General features: G+C 36.1%; 1 protein-coding gene across 2 annotated transcripts in view; it reads left to right on the top strand.

Moving 5' to 3' along the window:
* Positions 1-17,992, top strand: part of Rock1 (Rho associated coiled-coil containing protein kinase 1) — a 109,214-nt gene that overhangs the window by 16,549 nt on the left and 74,673 nt on the right. For both annotated transcript variants that reach the window (XM_034517779.2, XM_034517780.2), the window contains exon 2: positions 16,646-16,727. In XM_034517779.2, the coding sequence (XP_034373670.1) occupies positions 16,646-16,727 (82 nt within the window). The remainder of the gene's footprint in view (positions 1-16,645; positions 16,728-17,992) is intronic.

Here is a 17,992-nt window from a genome sequence, read left to right on the forward strand (position 1 = left end):
AGTGCTACCTGCCCTGTCTCTGACTGTAGCCTGTCGTTCCTATTATCTTGGTTGTATCAGAACTTTGTGGGGTGGGTGTAACTACTGGGGTAAGAGCTAGGGCCCAAAATCTACTTAATGCTCAAGCGCAGACAGGATACTGCCCAGGTTAGAGCTCTGGGAGCCCCGTTTCCTCTGGGTTCTTAGGGATTGGGGGCAGAGCTGCTGCCCAAGATCTGCTCAGTGCTCTGTCCCAGACCAAAGGGAACCAGTACTCCGGGCTGGGAGTGACTTCCTGGGTCCTTGTGAGTCCCAGTTACTCCCTGTTTGGGGCGGGCCTTGCTGTCTGCTTACCTAAGATACTGTCCGGGTTAGAGTACCTGGGATCCCTACTTCCTCTGGGTTTTTAGAGATTGGGGCAGAGCTGCCACCCAAGATCTGCTCAGTGCTCTGGCCCAAACCAGAAGGAGTAGAATTTCTTTTTATAAAGACAAATACACATTGTCTACATGTATGTATAAGTTTTTATTCATATTTCTACCCCTTTCTGACTCTTAAAAATATTGAACTGTGGAATGGAACTTCGCTATTTTTTTGTAGTTGAATAGTGCCCTACTTTTTGGACGTTAATATTGTTTCTTTAGTCTCATATCAGTGAATACTATTGTTAAGTTTTTGCTATTAGTAATATTGTATGTGAGTTCATATTTTTACCATTGTTTTACACACACACACACACACACACACACACATACACATACACACACACTTGGGCTTGTGCAACTTTACTAAAGTTCATTACTGACAGAAGTATTAGTTGATCACTTGTCGACTGGCAATTTGGATCATTTATTCAATGCTATATTAAATAGTCAGGATAGACTAATAGTTCCAAGTTGCCCAACAGTTTAAGTGAGAGTTAGAGAATATGAGAAACCCTTATTTAGAATACAGAGTGTTTGACTTGCAACTTCAAATTATCTGTGGACAAGAATAGACCATTGTTTTATTTATGTGCATAAAACATATGATCATGTTTTGTCCTGTTTGTGCTATAAATTCAGTATTTGTATCTATAAATTTACCTCAAAGTATTAACAGTGGAAGGCTTAAACAAGAATGGATGCTGTTAGAATAATGCTCTTTGCTTTGTGTGATGGACAAACATCCGTTTTCTTTTCTTTTTTTCTTTTTGATTTTTCGAGACAGGGTTTCTCTGTGTAGCCCTGGCTGTCCTGGAACTCACTCTGTAGACCAGGCTGGCCTCGAACTCAGAAATCCGCCTGTCTCTGCCTCCCAAGTGCTGGGGAACATCCATTTTCTATTCCCTGAAAAGATTTCTTCTGCATGTTATAACATGAGGAATGGTTTAGTCTCTTAATCCACAGTGTCTTTAAGTTAATTTCTAGAAGTGAGATTATTACACTGTCAAAGGTACATAGATACGTAATTTTGCTCATTATTTTATGAGTCTGTCTTCTAGGAATGATATTTTTACCATAGTAGTACGTGAGATTATCTGTTGTCCTTACCAATATAGTAATAACACTTTCTAACTTTAGTAGGTTAAGAAGTAGTATCTTAGTGTAATTTTAATTTCCTTTTCTCTTACAAGTAAAGTTAAATATATATGTATATATTTAATTTACTTTTTTATTTATGTATTTTGCCTGCATGTATACATAGTACCACTTGCATATCTTGAGTCCTCCAGGGTTAGAGGTGGTTTCTCTGAAACTGGAGTTAGATATGGTTGTGAGTGACCATGTAGGTGCTGGGAACTGAACCAGGGTCCTCAGCAAGTGCTCTTATCTGCTGAGCCATCATCTCTTCAGGCCCATCTTTTCATATTGTTATAAATTTTGAAATTTTTACTTATTTTTGTTTAGCTTTACAACTTTCCCCCTTACATTTTAAGGATTCTTTATATATTAATAATCTTAGTCCCCTTTCTATAGTAAAAGACATAGTAAAAAGAGTAAAAGGGATTACTCATCTCATCCTACTTCTGTTTTCATTACTTGGTTGTAATAGACTCATAGTTGTACAGTGGGTAAAGGTAGAACTGGTTCTGAAACCAACAAAGTCTGCCACTTATTAGCCTGATGATTAGGACAAATTTCCTATGAGTGTTAAGATTCAAGCACAGCATCTTCAATTAAGAATAAGCATGGGTTTTTTTTTTTGTTTTTTTTGTTTTTTTTTTTTTTAGAATTCCTAGGAATGTTAGAAAGGGTAATGCCTAGAAAGTGCTTATGTAGTTCTTGATACTGAGTCAGTATTAGCTATCATTGTCATCATCCATGTTGTTATATATCTTTATTTTTGTCCTTGTGGAAAAGACTTTTGGTTGATCAAGTGAATATTATGCCCCCCTCCCATTCATCAGTTCAGCTTTTTATTTAGTTATGGTATTGGGCAAATTATCTAACTTATTTGAGCCCGAAGGTACATAGTTTGTAAACTTGAGGATCGTAATACTTCCTAGGTTTTAATTATGCAGATGAAATGAACTAGTGTCAATATTTATTTTTTTGTGGTCTATAGAGACCAGGCTACCTCAGGGGTCACAGAGCTCTAGCTGCCTGCCTCTGCTTCCTGGGTAGTGAGATTAAGAGGTTGTGCCACCACACTGGCTGGCTGGGTACTTAATTTTAAATGTTCCTTGCGTATGATCTTTGCTTTCTGTTATTGTTTCCTCCATCCCAAAAGTCCAAATTTTAACTCAACCTTTTTAGACTAATGGGCTGTCTAGCACTTTTCTAGTTGTAATCAGTACTATATTTTTTTCTTAATCTCAGCCCTACATGTTTGCTTTGTCTTCATTTGTACCATTTCCAAAACAGACTTAGACTTTTCTATAGTATTTCATTTGTTTTTACCATTCTGCTCACATATTTCCAAGGCCTTTTTCTTGCCTTGAGTTTTTTCACCACTTTTTTCATCTTTATGATCTCAACATTCATCATAACTATGTTGGATTTTAAGTTTTGAGCTCTTACAGTATTTATCATTCCTCTTGTATGGTTTAGATGGTTATTTCATCTGTATGGCTGTCTGGCATGTAACTGTTCTGTATGCTAGCTTTACCTTTAATGAGACTGAGATCTCAACTGAATTTTGAGTATAAATTCTGTTAATATCTGTGCATTGTAAATAATTATCCTTCACATACTTATTTTCTGAATTAGTTTGTAGGTGATAAAACCCAGCTTGAATTTTTGCATGCAAAATGAATTTATAGATTCAAAGAAAACTGACCTGATTAAATGTGACGATTCAGTAACTCTCTTCTCTCACTCTGTTATATTGGCATGATTTCTTTCTTGTCAGACTGGTTTTAGTCACACATGAAAACACCACTGCTCAGAACACCAGAATGTCTTCGACCACTAACTTGAAATCATTGACTGTCAAGTGTAGATCTTAGAAAGAAAAATTGATTAGTTAAGTGGGCAACCAACTTAAGTATAACTAATCAGTTATGATGAGGATCACATGAGAACTATTGGAATGGCCAAACAGTTTCTAGGAAAATGACAATGGTGGGGTAAGGTAGATGATACTGTAGATGTTCATCATATATTCTTAGATGTTGGCCTATACTCTTCTAAACTGCAGTTTCCTTAGTCTATAAAATGGAATTAAGAAGAATGTACTTAATAGGTTGTGATGAAAATGATAAGAGATAAGCGTTAGATGTTTTCCATAGTAGTGTTTGAAACCTCGTAAAAACAGTGGTGTAACCTGATAAATAGTTGGCTTTTGACCCTTGTTACCAATGTGTCACATATTCACCTGGTCTGGCTGCAAAGGGTTTTTACCTGTGGGAGTTTATATCTTGCTGTTGCAGGTTGCTCACTGGCCTTCTGGTGGTACCCTATTCAAATACATCTTCAGTACATCAACAGCCTTACTGAGTAGAAGTTATTAACCTAATGCATCTCTTGGAATTTGCATTGTCAGTAGTGGAATTTGTATTTTTTTTTCTTTTTATTTTTTTAAAGAATTATTTATTTTATGTGAGTACATTGTAGCTGTCTTCAGACACACCAGAAAACTTACCAGATCTCATTACAGATGGTTATGAGCCACTATGTTGTTGCTAGCAACTGAACCCAGGACCTCTGGAAGAGCAGTCAGTGCTCTTAACCACTGAGCCATCTCTCCAGCCTGGGATTCTTAGTAGGGCTTAGGTGAATGTATGTATGAGTTCCTAGAGATTATGCCTCCTGCATCTGTTTTGGGAAACTGCTGGTGGTAAATCAAAGCAAAACAAAGTAGGAATTAATAGAAAAAATCTTTACTCTCCCCTGTTGAAGATACTCTTTTTAAAAGAGAAAAATAATTAATCACTAGGCTATGTTGGAGAGGATTATCATATTCTATTTGCAGAAAAGACTGGTTTGTTTTATTTTGCTTGGTAGATCTATGTTCTGAGAATCAAATTTGATACAGAATCCAAGTAAAGTAGATAGATTTGATTTTTAAGTTTTACTTTGTGTGTGTATCCTCATGAATGTTGTTATGTATATGGGTGTGTGTTGTGGAGGCAGAGGTCAGAAGTTTGGCAGGAATCATTTGTCTCCTACCATGTGGATTCCAGGAAATAAGATAATTGTCTACTGAGAACTGAGCTGCCTTTGGAAACAGCAGGAGAGAATCTAGTAGAAGAGAGGCATTGGCCATGCCTGAACATTTTAAGGAAACAAAAAGCTGTCTTGTCTGCATAATTACTTGAAAACCCCATGCACCTGGAATGTGGATATATGTGTTGTCTCTAGTGCATTGACTCAATAAAAACCAGCCCATTTTATTTTTTTTTTCTTGAGAAAGACATCAAGGAATTAGAGCTCCAATAAAGATGTTTTACAGATAGAAAAGTTTCAAGGAGATACAGTGTTGGGTGTGCACACAGCCATTAACCATCTTGACATTTGGGTAACTTGAAGAATGTCTGTTATGGGTATTAGCAAACAATTGGAAGAATGTACTGAGGCTCAACTACTCAATCTCTGTTCTTGGGTTTCAAATAGTTGGACATCAGGCTGCCACTACTGTGAATTTGATGTAGAAACTAGCAAAGATTGGAATGTGTATGTTTGCAGACGATCTGATAATCCATATAGGGTAATTTTACTTTTTGCAGAACTTGTCTTCTGTAGTGTTTGTAGGCTTGGGAAATCTGCCATCACTAGTCTTTGACCACTCTGTGGATTAATTTTCTGTTATATTGAGTGATAATCTTCCTTGCTGTGGTTTGTTGAACTCTTTTGTTTTTCTGATACTAGCTGTGTATCATTACTGCTATTGTTGAAGAGGTATTGTATACATTATTCATCCTGCAGATTCAAATTCAGGATGATCATGATTTCCTAGTAAAATGCCTGGTGATGAATGCGTGATCAGTTCTCCAGTTTATCCTGGGCAAGCAAATAGACCTTTAAACACACATATGTATATACACAGGACACACACACACTCACAAACTTCTATTAAAACATGGATTTGTAGTATATTGCTACACAATATAAGTAATCTATGAAGTATGAAGCATGGTGTTCTTAAGAATAATGGTGAATAGTTATTATGGAGTGATGATTAATGATACTATCATGCATATCATTCAATATTAAATAATAGTAACATGTTACCAAGTTTAGGTAAAATAAAATAGGGAGTACCTTAGTTTACTTTCTATTGCTGTGATAAAATACTTATGACCAAAAGCAACTTGAAAAGGAAAAGGTTTATTTCACCTTAGAGGGCTTATTTCATTGAGGGAAGTCAGAACAGAACAGAAACTTAAGACAAGAACTACAGCAGAAGCCATGGAGGAAATCTGCTTACTGGCTTGCTCTCTAAACTCATTTTTTTAGATACATTGCCCACATTTCCTAGGACTAAAGGTGGCACTGCCCACAGTGGATTGGGCCTTCCCACATCAATCATTAGTCAAGGAGATGCCTTACAGACTTCCTACACGATAGGGGAGGGGAAATAGGGACAGTGAGGCCTATACTTATTTGTGGATATAAGGATAAATATTTAAAATGTAGCTAGGAGACTTGATTATTGCTGCTATAACAGCTTTAATTCCATTAATTGCTAGTACCTCTGCTTCTGCAATAGCATTCACACAAGGAGTTAAGACAACTATTTTTGTTAACCATCTAGCAAAAAATGTTACTAATGTATTGAGCAGACAAAAGGATTTATATAGGTATCTGGAACAATGAATGATGCTCTATAACCCATTCAAATTATCTGAAGGAGGTTCAGGGTTCAAGAGTTAGGAGTCATCCCAAGTGTCATGACAAATATCATTGGAGTAGTGTTACTTTTGAAATTCACAATGATTGTCATTATAATTAGAAAAAAGTTTAAAGACACCTGTAGGATATTTGGCATAATCTTAACACCTCTCTGGGTGTGTTAACTTTGCAAAATGAGATTATGAATTTAAAGAATGCTGCTCTGTTGACCTTTGATGCTGCAGATAATGCTGAAAAATTATCCATGGCCTAAGCTCAGTATTTCCATTTTGGACAAACCTCAGGAATGGCATATGCAGCTTGATTAGGCTAGCCTTTCTTGTTCTGGGAATACTTTTATTCCTGCCCATCATGTTAAAGCTTGCTTATCTTTAACAACGTCAGCATGTTGGCAGCCAAAGTACATGGCTTAAACCTGAAAATGGACCCCCAGACAGAGTTATTAAATTAACAGTCTAGCAAGCCAAGGACGGGTAAGATTCTGCACAGAGCCTTACCAACCTAAGACAAAAGTGCATTGCCTTTGATAATGCATATTCCATGATGGGTAAGGAAGGCATTCTTGTCAGAACTACCTAAGCCAGGGTCAGTCTTGTTAATGAAATAAAAAAGGGGGAGAGGTGGACAGCCTTTGGGGCTGCTTGGCAAGAATCTGACGTGGGCCAAGGACAAGGAAGCAGGCTTTAAGCAGGAATCTGACATTAGACTAGAACAAAGAAGTAATTTCAGGTAGGAGGCTTAAATCATAGTCTACAACAAAGAAGTAATTTCAGACAGGAATCTAAATTTTAGACTAGAACAAGGAAGTAGGTTTCAGACATGAAAATGACCTTGGGCTAGGATAGGGAAGTAGGCTCAAATACATTGTCATCCTGATAAGCCTTTAGAAACAGTGATTACGGGAGTGTTCATGTAACTGGGTTTAATGCCTTGCGTTTTCTTTGACTATTTGTGTTTATTGTATTGCTTGTTCCTTGACTATTTGCATCTATTGTATTGCTAGACCCTCAACCTAGAACTGACCTTAATATATGCATGTAATCAAAATGGTATAAAAGCATAAGGAAGAGGGGGTATAGGATAAGGGGTTCTAGGGAGGGGAAATGGGGAAAGGGGATGACATCTGTGTTGTAAATAAGTAAAATGTCCAATAAAAAAAGAAAAACAAACAAAAAAAATAAAATGTAGCTAGAAATTATGATGATTTAGTAAAGTAGAGGTTATAGGTTCTCCTCCCAAGATCCATGCCTTAGTCCCAAGTAGTTGGCTAGGTTTCTAGGCATTGTTTTCTTCCTGTTCAGCATAACTTAAGTCCAGATAGAGAATAGTTGGCTACCACCAAGATATGCATGCCACTGTTGCATCCTTCAGTACCATGCTGGGTTAAGCCAACACAGCTGGGTGGGACTATTTGTTGCTTCTCTCCTTTGGAATCTTCCGTGGTGCCTTCTGATAACAAGTTAGTCCTCAGGGTTGAGGCTTTTGGGTCAGAACAAGCCAGTATCCATTGGGTCTTGTGGTTGAAGTACATGGTATTTTTAGCAGTAGGGACTAACCTTTAATCCCTGGAAGGCAACCAAAGGCAACAGCAGTGGTTTTTGTTTTGGGAGTTTCTTGAACAAACCTGATGAACAAAAGGGGGCATTTCAACCTGCTACTGGGGTTTTGTTAATCTGTGGCTCTTGTGGGGAACATTTTCCTTCCAGATGGGAAATTTTTTATTTAAAATATATATATACATATATATGTGTGTGTGTGTGTGTGTGTATATATATATATATATATATATATATATAGAGAGAGAGAGAGAGAGAGAGATAGAGATAGAGATATATAGATATATATAGATACAGACTTTATGTAATTTTAGGTATATGGACAATATGATTCCTTAAGACTTCCTTTTCAGACATCTTTACAACAGTAAAATGTGTTTTAATTTTATCCTCCTTTTCTCTTTTCTATTTTTCTAGTTTTTTTATTTTACCACCTTTTTTTTTCTGTATTTATCTTCCCCTCTTCCTAAGTAAAACCAGTCCTTTCCCATTTCCTCCTTCAAATCACTTTTTTTCTTTTCCCTGAGACAGGGTTTCTCTATGTAGCTTTGCCTTGTCCTCGAAGTCACTCTTGTAGACCAGGATAGCCTTGAACTCCCAGAGATCTGCTTGCCACTGCCTTCTGAGCGCTGAAGTTAAAGGCATGCACCACTACCCTGGCTTCAAATTGCTTCTTTAAAACCCCCTTAACCTTGGTGTTTGGAAGGGCAGTGTTAATTTTGATTAAGACTGGTGTATTGGGTTTTTGTTTTTTTTTTTTTTCATTCTGTGGGTCATACTTTTTGTGACGTCTGAGATGTCCCCATTAAACTGTATATCTCAAAGATTTTACCTTAGTTTTTCCTAAAGGTTTAATTTAACATTTAAGTGAGTGAGTTAATATAAATTGTGAAGTTTAAGTTTAAGTTGAAGTTCATTTTCCCTGTGTGTATATCAGAGTCACCCATTAAATTGCTTTTCTGCAAAGTGATTTGGCTATGCTTTATTGGTCTTTTTCTGGTGTTCCCCTAACCCCTGCCTATTTTACAGCTTTGTTCCTCTATGAATAGTACAGACTTTTGATTATTATGGCTATGCAATAAATGTTAAACTTGGCTAAAGTAGTTTCAACATTTTATTGATACTCTATGGTTCTTTGCCTTTCTATATTACTTTAAAAATGTGACCATTGCTGTGAAAATGCTTGTTAAGATTTTGAAGGAGGTGCATTAGATCTATAGTGATTACTGTTTTGGGAGCATTGACGTCTTGTTTCTTTTTTTGATTTATGAACACCATATTTATTTAAACATTTATTCTGTTGGTGTTTTGTGATTTTTAGGATAAGTTCTGAATATGTTTTGTTTAAAAAAAAAAAAAACTTTTTAAAAATTTAACCTTTTAAAAAATGTATGTGAGTATTTTGCCTGTATGTATGTTTGTCATGCAGTGCCCTCTGAGGCCAGAAGAACCCATGGAATCCTCTCGGGGTAGAGTTAAACCTTAGTCCTCTTAGACTCTTGCCTGTTAGATTTTTTTAATGCTAAAGTAGCCCCTTCTTGTGTGAGCACATGTACAGTAAATGGTATTACATTTTTAAGTGGTCATTGTTAATATTTAGAAATGCAGTTAGGTTTTGCTTGTTAATCTTTTGTGACCACTAGTTCTGTGTTTGGGGGTCACCTGTAAATGTGAATAGCTTAATTCTTTTTCAATCTATGTGTTTTTAATTCTCTTTATTATTGAACTGGCCACAAGTTTCAAAACTAATAATCGAAATGTCTCACTTTCGAACTTTGAAGGAATGCATTTCTATGAATGGAGGTTTGCTTTAAAGAATGCTTTATCAAGTTGAGAAAGACAGCTATAGTTTTCTGAATTTCTCTTGAGTGAGTATTGGACTTTTTCAAATGCATTATTTGTATTTGTTAACATAACCATGTGATTTTTCTCTCTAAACTTTCTGAGCTAGGCTGTGGTGGTGGTATAGGCCTTTAATCCCGGCACTAGGGAGGCAAAGGCAGGTAGATCTCTATGAGTCCAAGGCCAGCCTGGTCTACAGAGGGAACCATGGCTACACAGGGGAAAAAAAGAAAAAAAGTTTTTTTGTTTTTGAGACAAGGTCTCATGTAGCCATGGACAGATTGGAATTTAAAACAACAACAACAAAAATAACCCCTACAACTGTAACTCCAGATCCTGGTGGTTAACACTCTAAGAGACATACATGAAGGTGAAACATCAGTGCATGTAAAATAAAAACAAAACAGTTATTAAAAAACAAGCTGGATGGTGGTGGCATACACCTTTAATCCCAGCCCTTTGGAGGCAAAGGGCCGTGGGTAGATCTCTCCTGAGTTTGAGTCCAGCCTGGTCTACAGAGCAAGATCAGGACAGCCAGGGCTACACAGAGGAACCCTTGTGTTGAAAAACTGAAACAAAATAAAAAAACAATTTAATGTGTATATGTATGTGTATATATGTGTATGTATATGTGTATATGTATGTGCCTGAGTGAATGTGTATGTACAGCCCATAAGTGCAAGAGCCTACAGAGGTCAGAAGATGGTATATACTTTGGAACTGGTTACAAGTGGTTGTTGGGAGCCACCATATGGCTTCTAGGAACTAAATCCAAAACCGCTGCAGGGACAGTGGTTGCTTTTGATGTTTGTGCCTTCTCTCTAGACCCTGATCTTGAACTCCCTTGAAAAGGGAGTAGAGGCTAGTTTTGGACTTCTGATCCATCTCCCAAATGCCAGGATTAGGCTGCTCATAGCATTCAATTGCAGTGGTTGACATTTTTTAGAAAATCTTTTTTAAATTACATTTTTTAAATTTGTTTTTAATATGTGTGGGCATGTGCTGTGTCTCAGCACATGTGTGGAGATCATAGGACAACTTCTGGTAATCATTTTTCTCCTCCCATCTCTTGGGCCATTCAGATTGAACTCCAATTGTCAGTCTTGGTCTTAAGTGCCTTTATGCACTGAGCTATCTGGCCAGGCCCTGTTTCCTTTTTAAATACTTTTTAAGTCTTGTATCTTTGGAATACGCTCTAATTGTTTTTATATATCATTCTTTTTATTTGTTGTTGGTCTACATTTGTGAATACTTTATAGCTATATTCACAAAATATACTGGTTTGTAGTTTTCTGCTTCATCTGGCTTTGATAGTAGGTTGTTATTGGCTACACAAAATGAGTTAAAAGTACTATTCTTCCTGTTTTCTAGAAGAGACTGTGCAAAATTGGTGTTAATTCTTAAAAGGTTTTATAGAATTTTCTGGGGAAATCATCAGGCCCCAGAGATCTATCTCTTTTCCCTTTGGTAGGAGTTAATACAATTAATATATTCATATTGGCTTACTTTGTCCTTTTTAAGGAATTTTGACTTTATCAAAATTGCCATATTTGTGTCGTTTTTATTATTATTTCTGTGCCACATTTCCTGTGTTTTCAAGATCTTCTGTGATCACATCTATTTGATTTCTGATACTAATACTTTGTGTTGTCTGTTTTCTTCTGATGAACTTGCTAGGTTGTTAGTTGGGTCTTCATTGTCATAGAACTAGCTGTCTGTTTCAGTGAGTGTCTTTCTCTGGTTTGCTTTAGGTTTAGTAAGCTCTTTGTCTGGGTTTGTTTTTTGAGAAAGAAATTCAGGTTATTGATTGAAAATCTTTACTTTTTGTTTTATGCAGCTCTTTTCTGATAAAAAGCATTTAGTACTTTGAGCATTGCTTTAGCAGTATTGGTATGTTATATCTCCATTTTTTTGTCAGTTCAATAGATATTGATTGCTATTTCCCTTGAGACTTCATTGTCTGGTGAATTACTTAGAAATATGTTATTTTTCCATGTATTTGGATATTTGTTTATTGTGGCTTGATTATACAGTTTTATCAGAAAATATCTTGTATGTTTTTAATTCTTCTAAATGGTTGATATTTGTTATGCAAAGGAGACAGAGTGTCCTGGTTAGCACTTGTGAACACTTATAAACAATGTGAATACTAACCTGGAGAGGCGGCTCAGTGATTAAGAGCACTTTGTGTTCTTTCAGAGGACCTGGGTTTAGTTTCTAGCATGCACATGGTGGCTTATAACCATCCGTAGTTCAGTTCTTCAGGATCCAATGTCCTCTTTTACACACAACATGGTACACAACGTGGTACACAGACATTCATGCAGGGAAAGCACACATACAATGAACAAGTCAGTTTTTAAAAAAGAATACATACTTGCTGTTTTAGGATGGAATGTTTCATCTCAGATCTTGTTTGGTGTTGAATTTTTTTTGCTGTTCTTTTGCCTAGGTCTATCAGTTGTGGAAAATGAAGTGTTTAGGTTGCCAATTAAAATTGTGTAGTTTTGTTTCCATCAGTTTTTGCTTCTTCATTTCTAGTTCCATAGTTATGTGCATTCACATTTAAGATAGCTTTGTCTTTCTGGTGGGTTGACTCCTAACAGTGTCCTTTCTGCATGTTCCTTTGAGAACAGCCTTTAAGAGGCGCTGATGTGACTTTCTCTCTTTTGATGAATCTGTGCTGAGAAAATCTCTCATCTTTTAATCTTTCAGATTAATGTGTATTACATTTGAAGTGAATTTCTTTTTTCTTTGCTAAGTAAACCCAATGTTTAGGCTTCCTGGAGGGATGCTTTTTGTACATTTATTCTTCTAAATTAAGGCATGTCTTCCTGTGCCTTTGTCTATTTGTGAGTTTTAAAATAAAAAAAATTAGCTATTTGTTACACTATGCTAACTTAGAAGTTAGAAGTTCGATTTTCTCCATTTCCTTTGTTTTGTTTTTTTGAGACAAGGTCACTTCTCTTTGCATGTATCCCAGGCTGACGCTTGAACTTCTTGATTCTTTTTCCCTGTGGGCTTGAGCCATTGTGCCAGTTTTTCAGTGCTGGGAATCAAACATAGAGCTTCCTGCACACCACACAATCACTCAACCAACTGAGCTACATCCCTAGTCCTGGCTTGGTTATGATCGCAGTACCCCTTTGTTAGTGATTACTCTATTCATCTGATGTCTGTCTTCAGCTGTTTAGGTGGAAATTTCTTTTCCCATCATTAGATGTACAAATACCAAAACCACATAAGAGTCTCACAAAAAAGAAAACTACCTCTCTTAGTCTTTGAACGTACTCTATGCTGACATATTCTTTAACCACCCAGCTATCTAGGCTTGCTTTGTGGTGAAAATTTAATGCTTTGTAGGTTGGTTGGTCGGTTTTAAACATGCTTGCTTCCCCCCCTCCCCCCGCATTGGTGTGCAGGTGGGGTGGTTTTTCCAAATACTGTTGGTCTATTGTGTTGTATCAGAAATCTCTCATCTGCTCCCAAATTTGTCTTGGTTCTCAGTAGAGTTTGTCGTAGCCTTCCACGCAGCAAAATTTTATGAATAGCACCTGCTGCCTACCTGTCTGCATTCTCTGTTATGTGAAACGGATGAGGCCCTTGGTTCCTTATCTCTCATATACATAGGAACAGACATAAACAATATACCTTTACTGTTGTACAGCCTTGGGTTCAAGGTATGTGGGAATGAAATTCATTCTGCTAGTTGTCCAAGCTAGTCCTTCCCAGAGGTAGGTCAGAAAAGTAAGTAATGTAAAGAGGCTCCTTCCTGCAGGTTTTAAGATGACTTCGTACTTGTCTGTAAGCCTTGGTGTTATATAAATCATACAAAAATACTTCAGGCACTGTCCAGTTTGTGTCTGTGTTTATTTGTTTAATGGCTTATTAATAATGTTTATGGGGAGAAGGTAACTTAGAGCTCCCCAGATTGCCAACTAAACATATGTTGGACTAGGGTGTGCTGAAGTGTGCCTGTAATCTAGCACTTGGGAAGATGAGGCAGGAGGCTCATAAGTTAAAGACCAGTTTGCCCTATGTAGTGAGACCCTATCTCAAAAACAGCAAACTTGAAAAACAAAACAGTGAAATATGTGTATAAATGTAAAACTTGACATTTTGATTATTTCTGAAACTTATATAGTTCCATGCCACTAAGTCATTCAAACACGTACAACTATCTGCCATTTAGTTCCGAATGACTTGGCTTCTTTTTCATTTTTAGATCTACTTGTCCTTTTTGTTGCATTTCACTCGCTCTTAAGTTCCTTCCAGGTGTTTTCTTCAGTTTTCCTGGGGTTCTTTCGTCTTTATTCCTGTGTTTCCCATTGTATATTTTTGCCTTGTTTAACTTTCAAATGCCATCATTTCTCAGGATTTTATTCACTCTTTTCTTTCACCTACTTTTGTTGGATAACTGCATCTGTTTTCAGGAGCTATGAATACTCTTATGATTTCCAAATGTGACTCAAAAGTGGAAAAAAAAAAACATTTGAAGTAAAACTCAAATTGTTAACTGCCATTTTTTTAAATCCATAACTTAAGGTCCTTGGAGACCTTAAATTTAGTATGTCTAAAACATTTTTAGTTTTTATTTTGTGTATTTGTTAGTGAAGCCACCATGTAGGCTAGAAGATATAGAATAAATATTCTTAAACATACATAATCATTCTCAGCTCATCCTGCCCCTATTAGTTATTCATAGAGTTCTTTTGCTTCTTGTCTGCACTCAGTTTTCAGTCTTTTATCTGATTGTGCCTGTATTTTACAACATCGTCCTAATTGCTCCTTTCCACCAGTGTCTTCTAGTTCTAGTTCATCATCTTATTTTATTGCCAGACTTTTCTAAATTAAAGATGTCTTATGCCAGTCTACTTTTTCCTCTTAAACTCTTTCTTTTCCAAATGGGTATTGAAGATAAAACAATCAAAATCCTACCCTGCTATGTCATACTTTAATGTCCCCTAACCTATTTTTCAGTTTTACCTCCGTCATGTTCTTACCCTTTCTAGTCAGGAACACTCTTAGTTTTCCTCTAAGTCCTTGTTTTTCTTCTTTGCTTTACCTTGTCTTCATCCCACTCACACTAGGTTTTATAAAGCCCTCAAAATTAGTCTTTTCTGTTTATGTAGACCTACTTAAAATAGTTGGTAGGTAATATATATATATATATATATATATATATATATATGATTTTTTTTTGCTTTACTTCTGAACTTTGAGAGAGGAGTTTTTGTTATTTTCTTCTCTAGTTCTCTACAGAAGAAAAGACTGGTTTATATAAATAATATCACCTTTAAGAAATGCAGAAAGAATTCATCATTATTATTTTTTTTAATTTTTAAAAATTTATTTATTTATATATGTACCACACGTGGGCAGGTGCCTTTGGAGGTCAGTTTCAGGGGTCCTGATGTGGGTGCTGGGACTCAAAACTCAGGTCTTCTGGAAAAGCAGCAAATTATATTAACCACTGAGCCATCTCTGCAGCCCCATATTCATGTAATAGAAATTTGGAGGCTTTTTTGCCTTAATTTATGGCTGCATATTCACATTGCCTGTATTGTACAGCTTTCTACTGTATCAAAGTGGAAGCTTGAACCCTGTTGTTTACTCTAGTGTCTTAACTCTAGTGTTTACTCTAGTGCCTTAGTTGGTGTGTGCTTTGATTACACTAGATATCTTTCATTAATTTTATTTCTTTACTTAAAACACCTTGGGTTTTGCCCTATGGATGGTACTGAAAAGCATAGATCATCCTATCTTATTATAGAGTTAAAATATTTGATGATAGGTCCAAACATCTAGTAGACAGATGCATCTAGTAGAGTTGGCCAGATTTTCATTAATAAGTACATTACCAAGCTCAGTGGTCTAGCAAAAGTCAGGTGGAATTGCTGCATTTAACAGTATGGCCTGAGATAGATTATGTCTAAAATGCATAAGTTGTTATCCTAGCAATAGGGAGACAAACTATAGTCAAAATAAAATAAAAGTGGGACTATTCAGGACTTCACATACTTAACCTAGTCTTAAATGTGATATGAGTTTTACACACACACACACACACACACACACACACACACTCATTTTACAGTCAAGAGAACACAGGCTCAAAAAGGTTATGTCATTTGTCTTCTCAATAGCATATAAGTACAAGTGTATTTTTCTTTGGAAGTAATTGTTTGATTTTTTTTTAAGCTTGAAAAATTGTGAATTATCTGGAATTCTTCACTTTATTAGTATGATCCAAAATCTTTGTTCTCTATAGTACTAATCATTACATAAACTACATAAAAAGAAAGAGCAATTTTTTGTAATGAAGGCATTTTAGGATTACCTGACTCTGCCTTCTACTATATCATATAGCAAGATACAGTCTGAGTACGAGCTTTCCCTTGGTTGTATGGAGTACAACACCATCACATTGCCCAGCACTTGCTTACATACTTACATGTCTAGTTTTGAAAACCAAAACACTTCTATTTGTCTTTTCCTGTTTCTTGTCCAAGAAAGTGAGTGAGCATTGTGAACACGTAGTATGTTTTTGTAATTAAATACGTGTACAGCTTGCATATTTGATTATGTATGATTTAGTTTAAATCTTATGCTTTATTAAATATTATTCATCTATTATCCTGTAAAACACGTATAGTCACAAATGTACGTTTTTGCTGAACTCCTGTGAAATGAAGATAAATTTAGAAGTAAGGGTAAGTGGAATGTAAAATTTCATATCCTTGTAAAGTGAGTATATGAATCATAATCACATGATTTCAGCCTGGTAATTTTCCTGCTCCACTGGAAGATTTAGAAAGCTAAAAAAAAAATGTGTATATGAAATAAAAGACATAAAAAACTTTGTTTTTTCCTATTATTTCTGTAACCTTGTAAAGGGTATTAAATGAGCACAAGATAAACTGAAGAGAAGACATTCAGTATTCAAACCAAGAAATATTTTAATATGCTAACACTAGCTATTTGTTTCTTTAGGATGGATTGGATGCTTTGGTTTATGATTTGGATTTTCCTGCCTTAAGAAAAAACAAAAATATCGACAACTTTCTAAGCAGGTGTAAGTACTTTCTGTAGAGTTTAATGTTGCTGTACATGTAACTGTATATTCAAGCCTCTTTCCTCTTCTGTTGTGTTCTTACCATTCATCAGTGAATTCTATGTAAAATTAGTACAAAGACTGGCACTAGCTGCTGCACTAACAAAGCACCTTGTGAATGAAATTTTAGAAGCAAGTCTAGATGCCTATCAAGAATGCATACAAAGAGCGAACCGGCGGTGGCGCTGCCCGTAAGGCGTCCGCCTGCCTGCAAAGGGCGCGGGTCCCTCTGTGCTCCCTCTCTGACCGGCGGGTTCGAATCCCGCTCGCTCGAATCCCGCTCGCTCCCGCTTGTCTCCCCCCCCCCCCGCCCCCACGTCTCGTGGGAAAAAAAAAAGAATGCATACAAAGTAATTTGGGGGAAGGGGTGAAAGGTATATAGCTAAGATAGAAATATGTATTTTAAAATGCATGTATATGCCTATTCAAGTTTTAATACTATATTCATTCTTATCTTTGTTTATAGAAGAATTAGTTATTACATTTGGAAACCTACAGGTAAAAATTAATTCCATATGACAACCCATCATAAAATAAAAAGGTTTTCTCCATGGCAGCTATTTTATATATGCTTATTATAGATGTTGTTCTCTAAAAGTTCATTTTAGATTTTGAAGTTACTTTAAAATATGATTTAAGTTAAAATAGTTTGGAATTTTAAAAAATTAGCAGCAAGAAGTAGATTATAAAACCCTTCCCAGCCCGTTTATTTCTGTTCCAAAGCTTTAATCTAGTCATATAAAATACTTGTATTTTGTTGTTGTTGTAATTTTCCTTTGTTATTTCTACACAGTAGAGTTTGAATTACCTTTTTTGTACGTTTGTCGTATTTTTCTTCAAAATCAGTTTTAATTTTGTCTTGGACTCTGGTACCAGATTCTGATTTGAGAATCATTTTTTCCTCAGTGATGAAAATTTAACCCAGTGCTTTCTTTGCACATGCAAGTTGTCTACCATTGAGCTACATCCACATTTCTATGAATTGGGAAATTTTAAGTATAAAGTTCTTGCTAATGTCCTGTAACCTACTGAAAGAATTGAACAGTTCTACTAGTTTGTTTATCTGTCCCTGTGCTAGATAACATACTGAAATAGCCAACGATGGACGACTGTTATTTAGTGGTAGACAGAGGGCAGGTGACGATCATCAGTCTAGAGCTAGAGAGGGTCGTGTATAGTTTTGATATAGTATGACAGATACTGAGAAAACAACCTTCTTTATCTAC

The sequence above is a fragment of the Arvicanthis niloticus genome, chromosome 14, assembly GCF_011762505.2.
Source record: "Arvicanthis niloticus isolate mArvNil1 chromosome 14, mArvNil1.pat.X, whole genome shotgun sequence".
NCBI lineage: Eukaryota > Metazoa > Chordata > Mammalia > Rodentia > Muridae > Arvicanthis > Arvicanthis niloticus.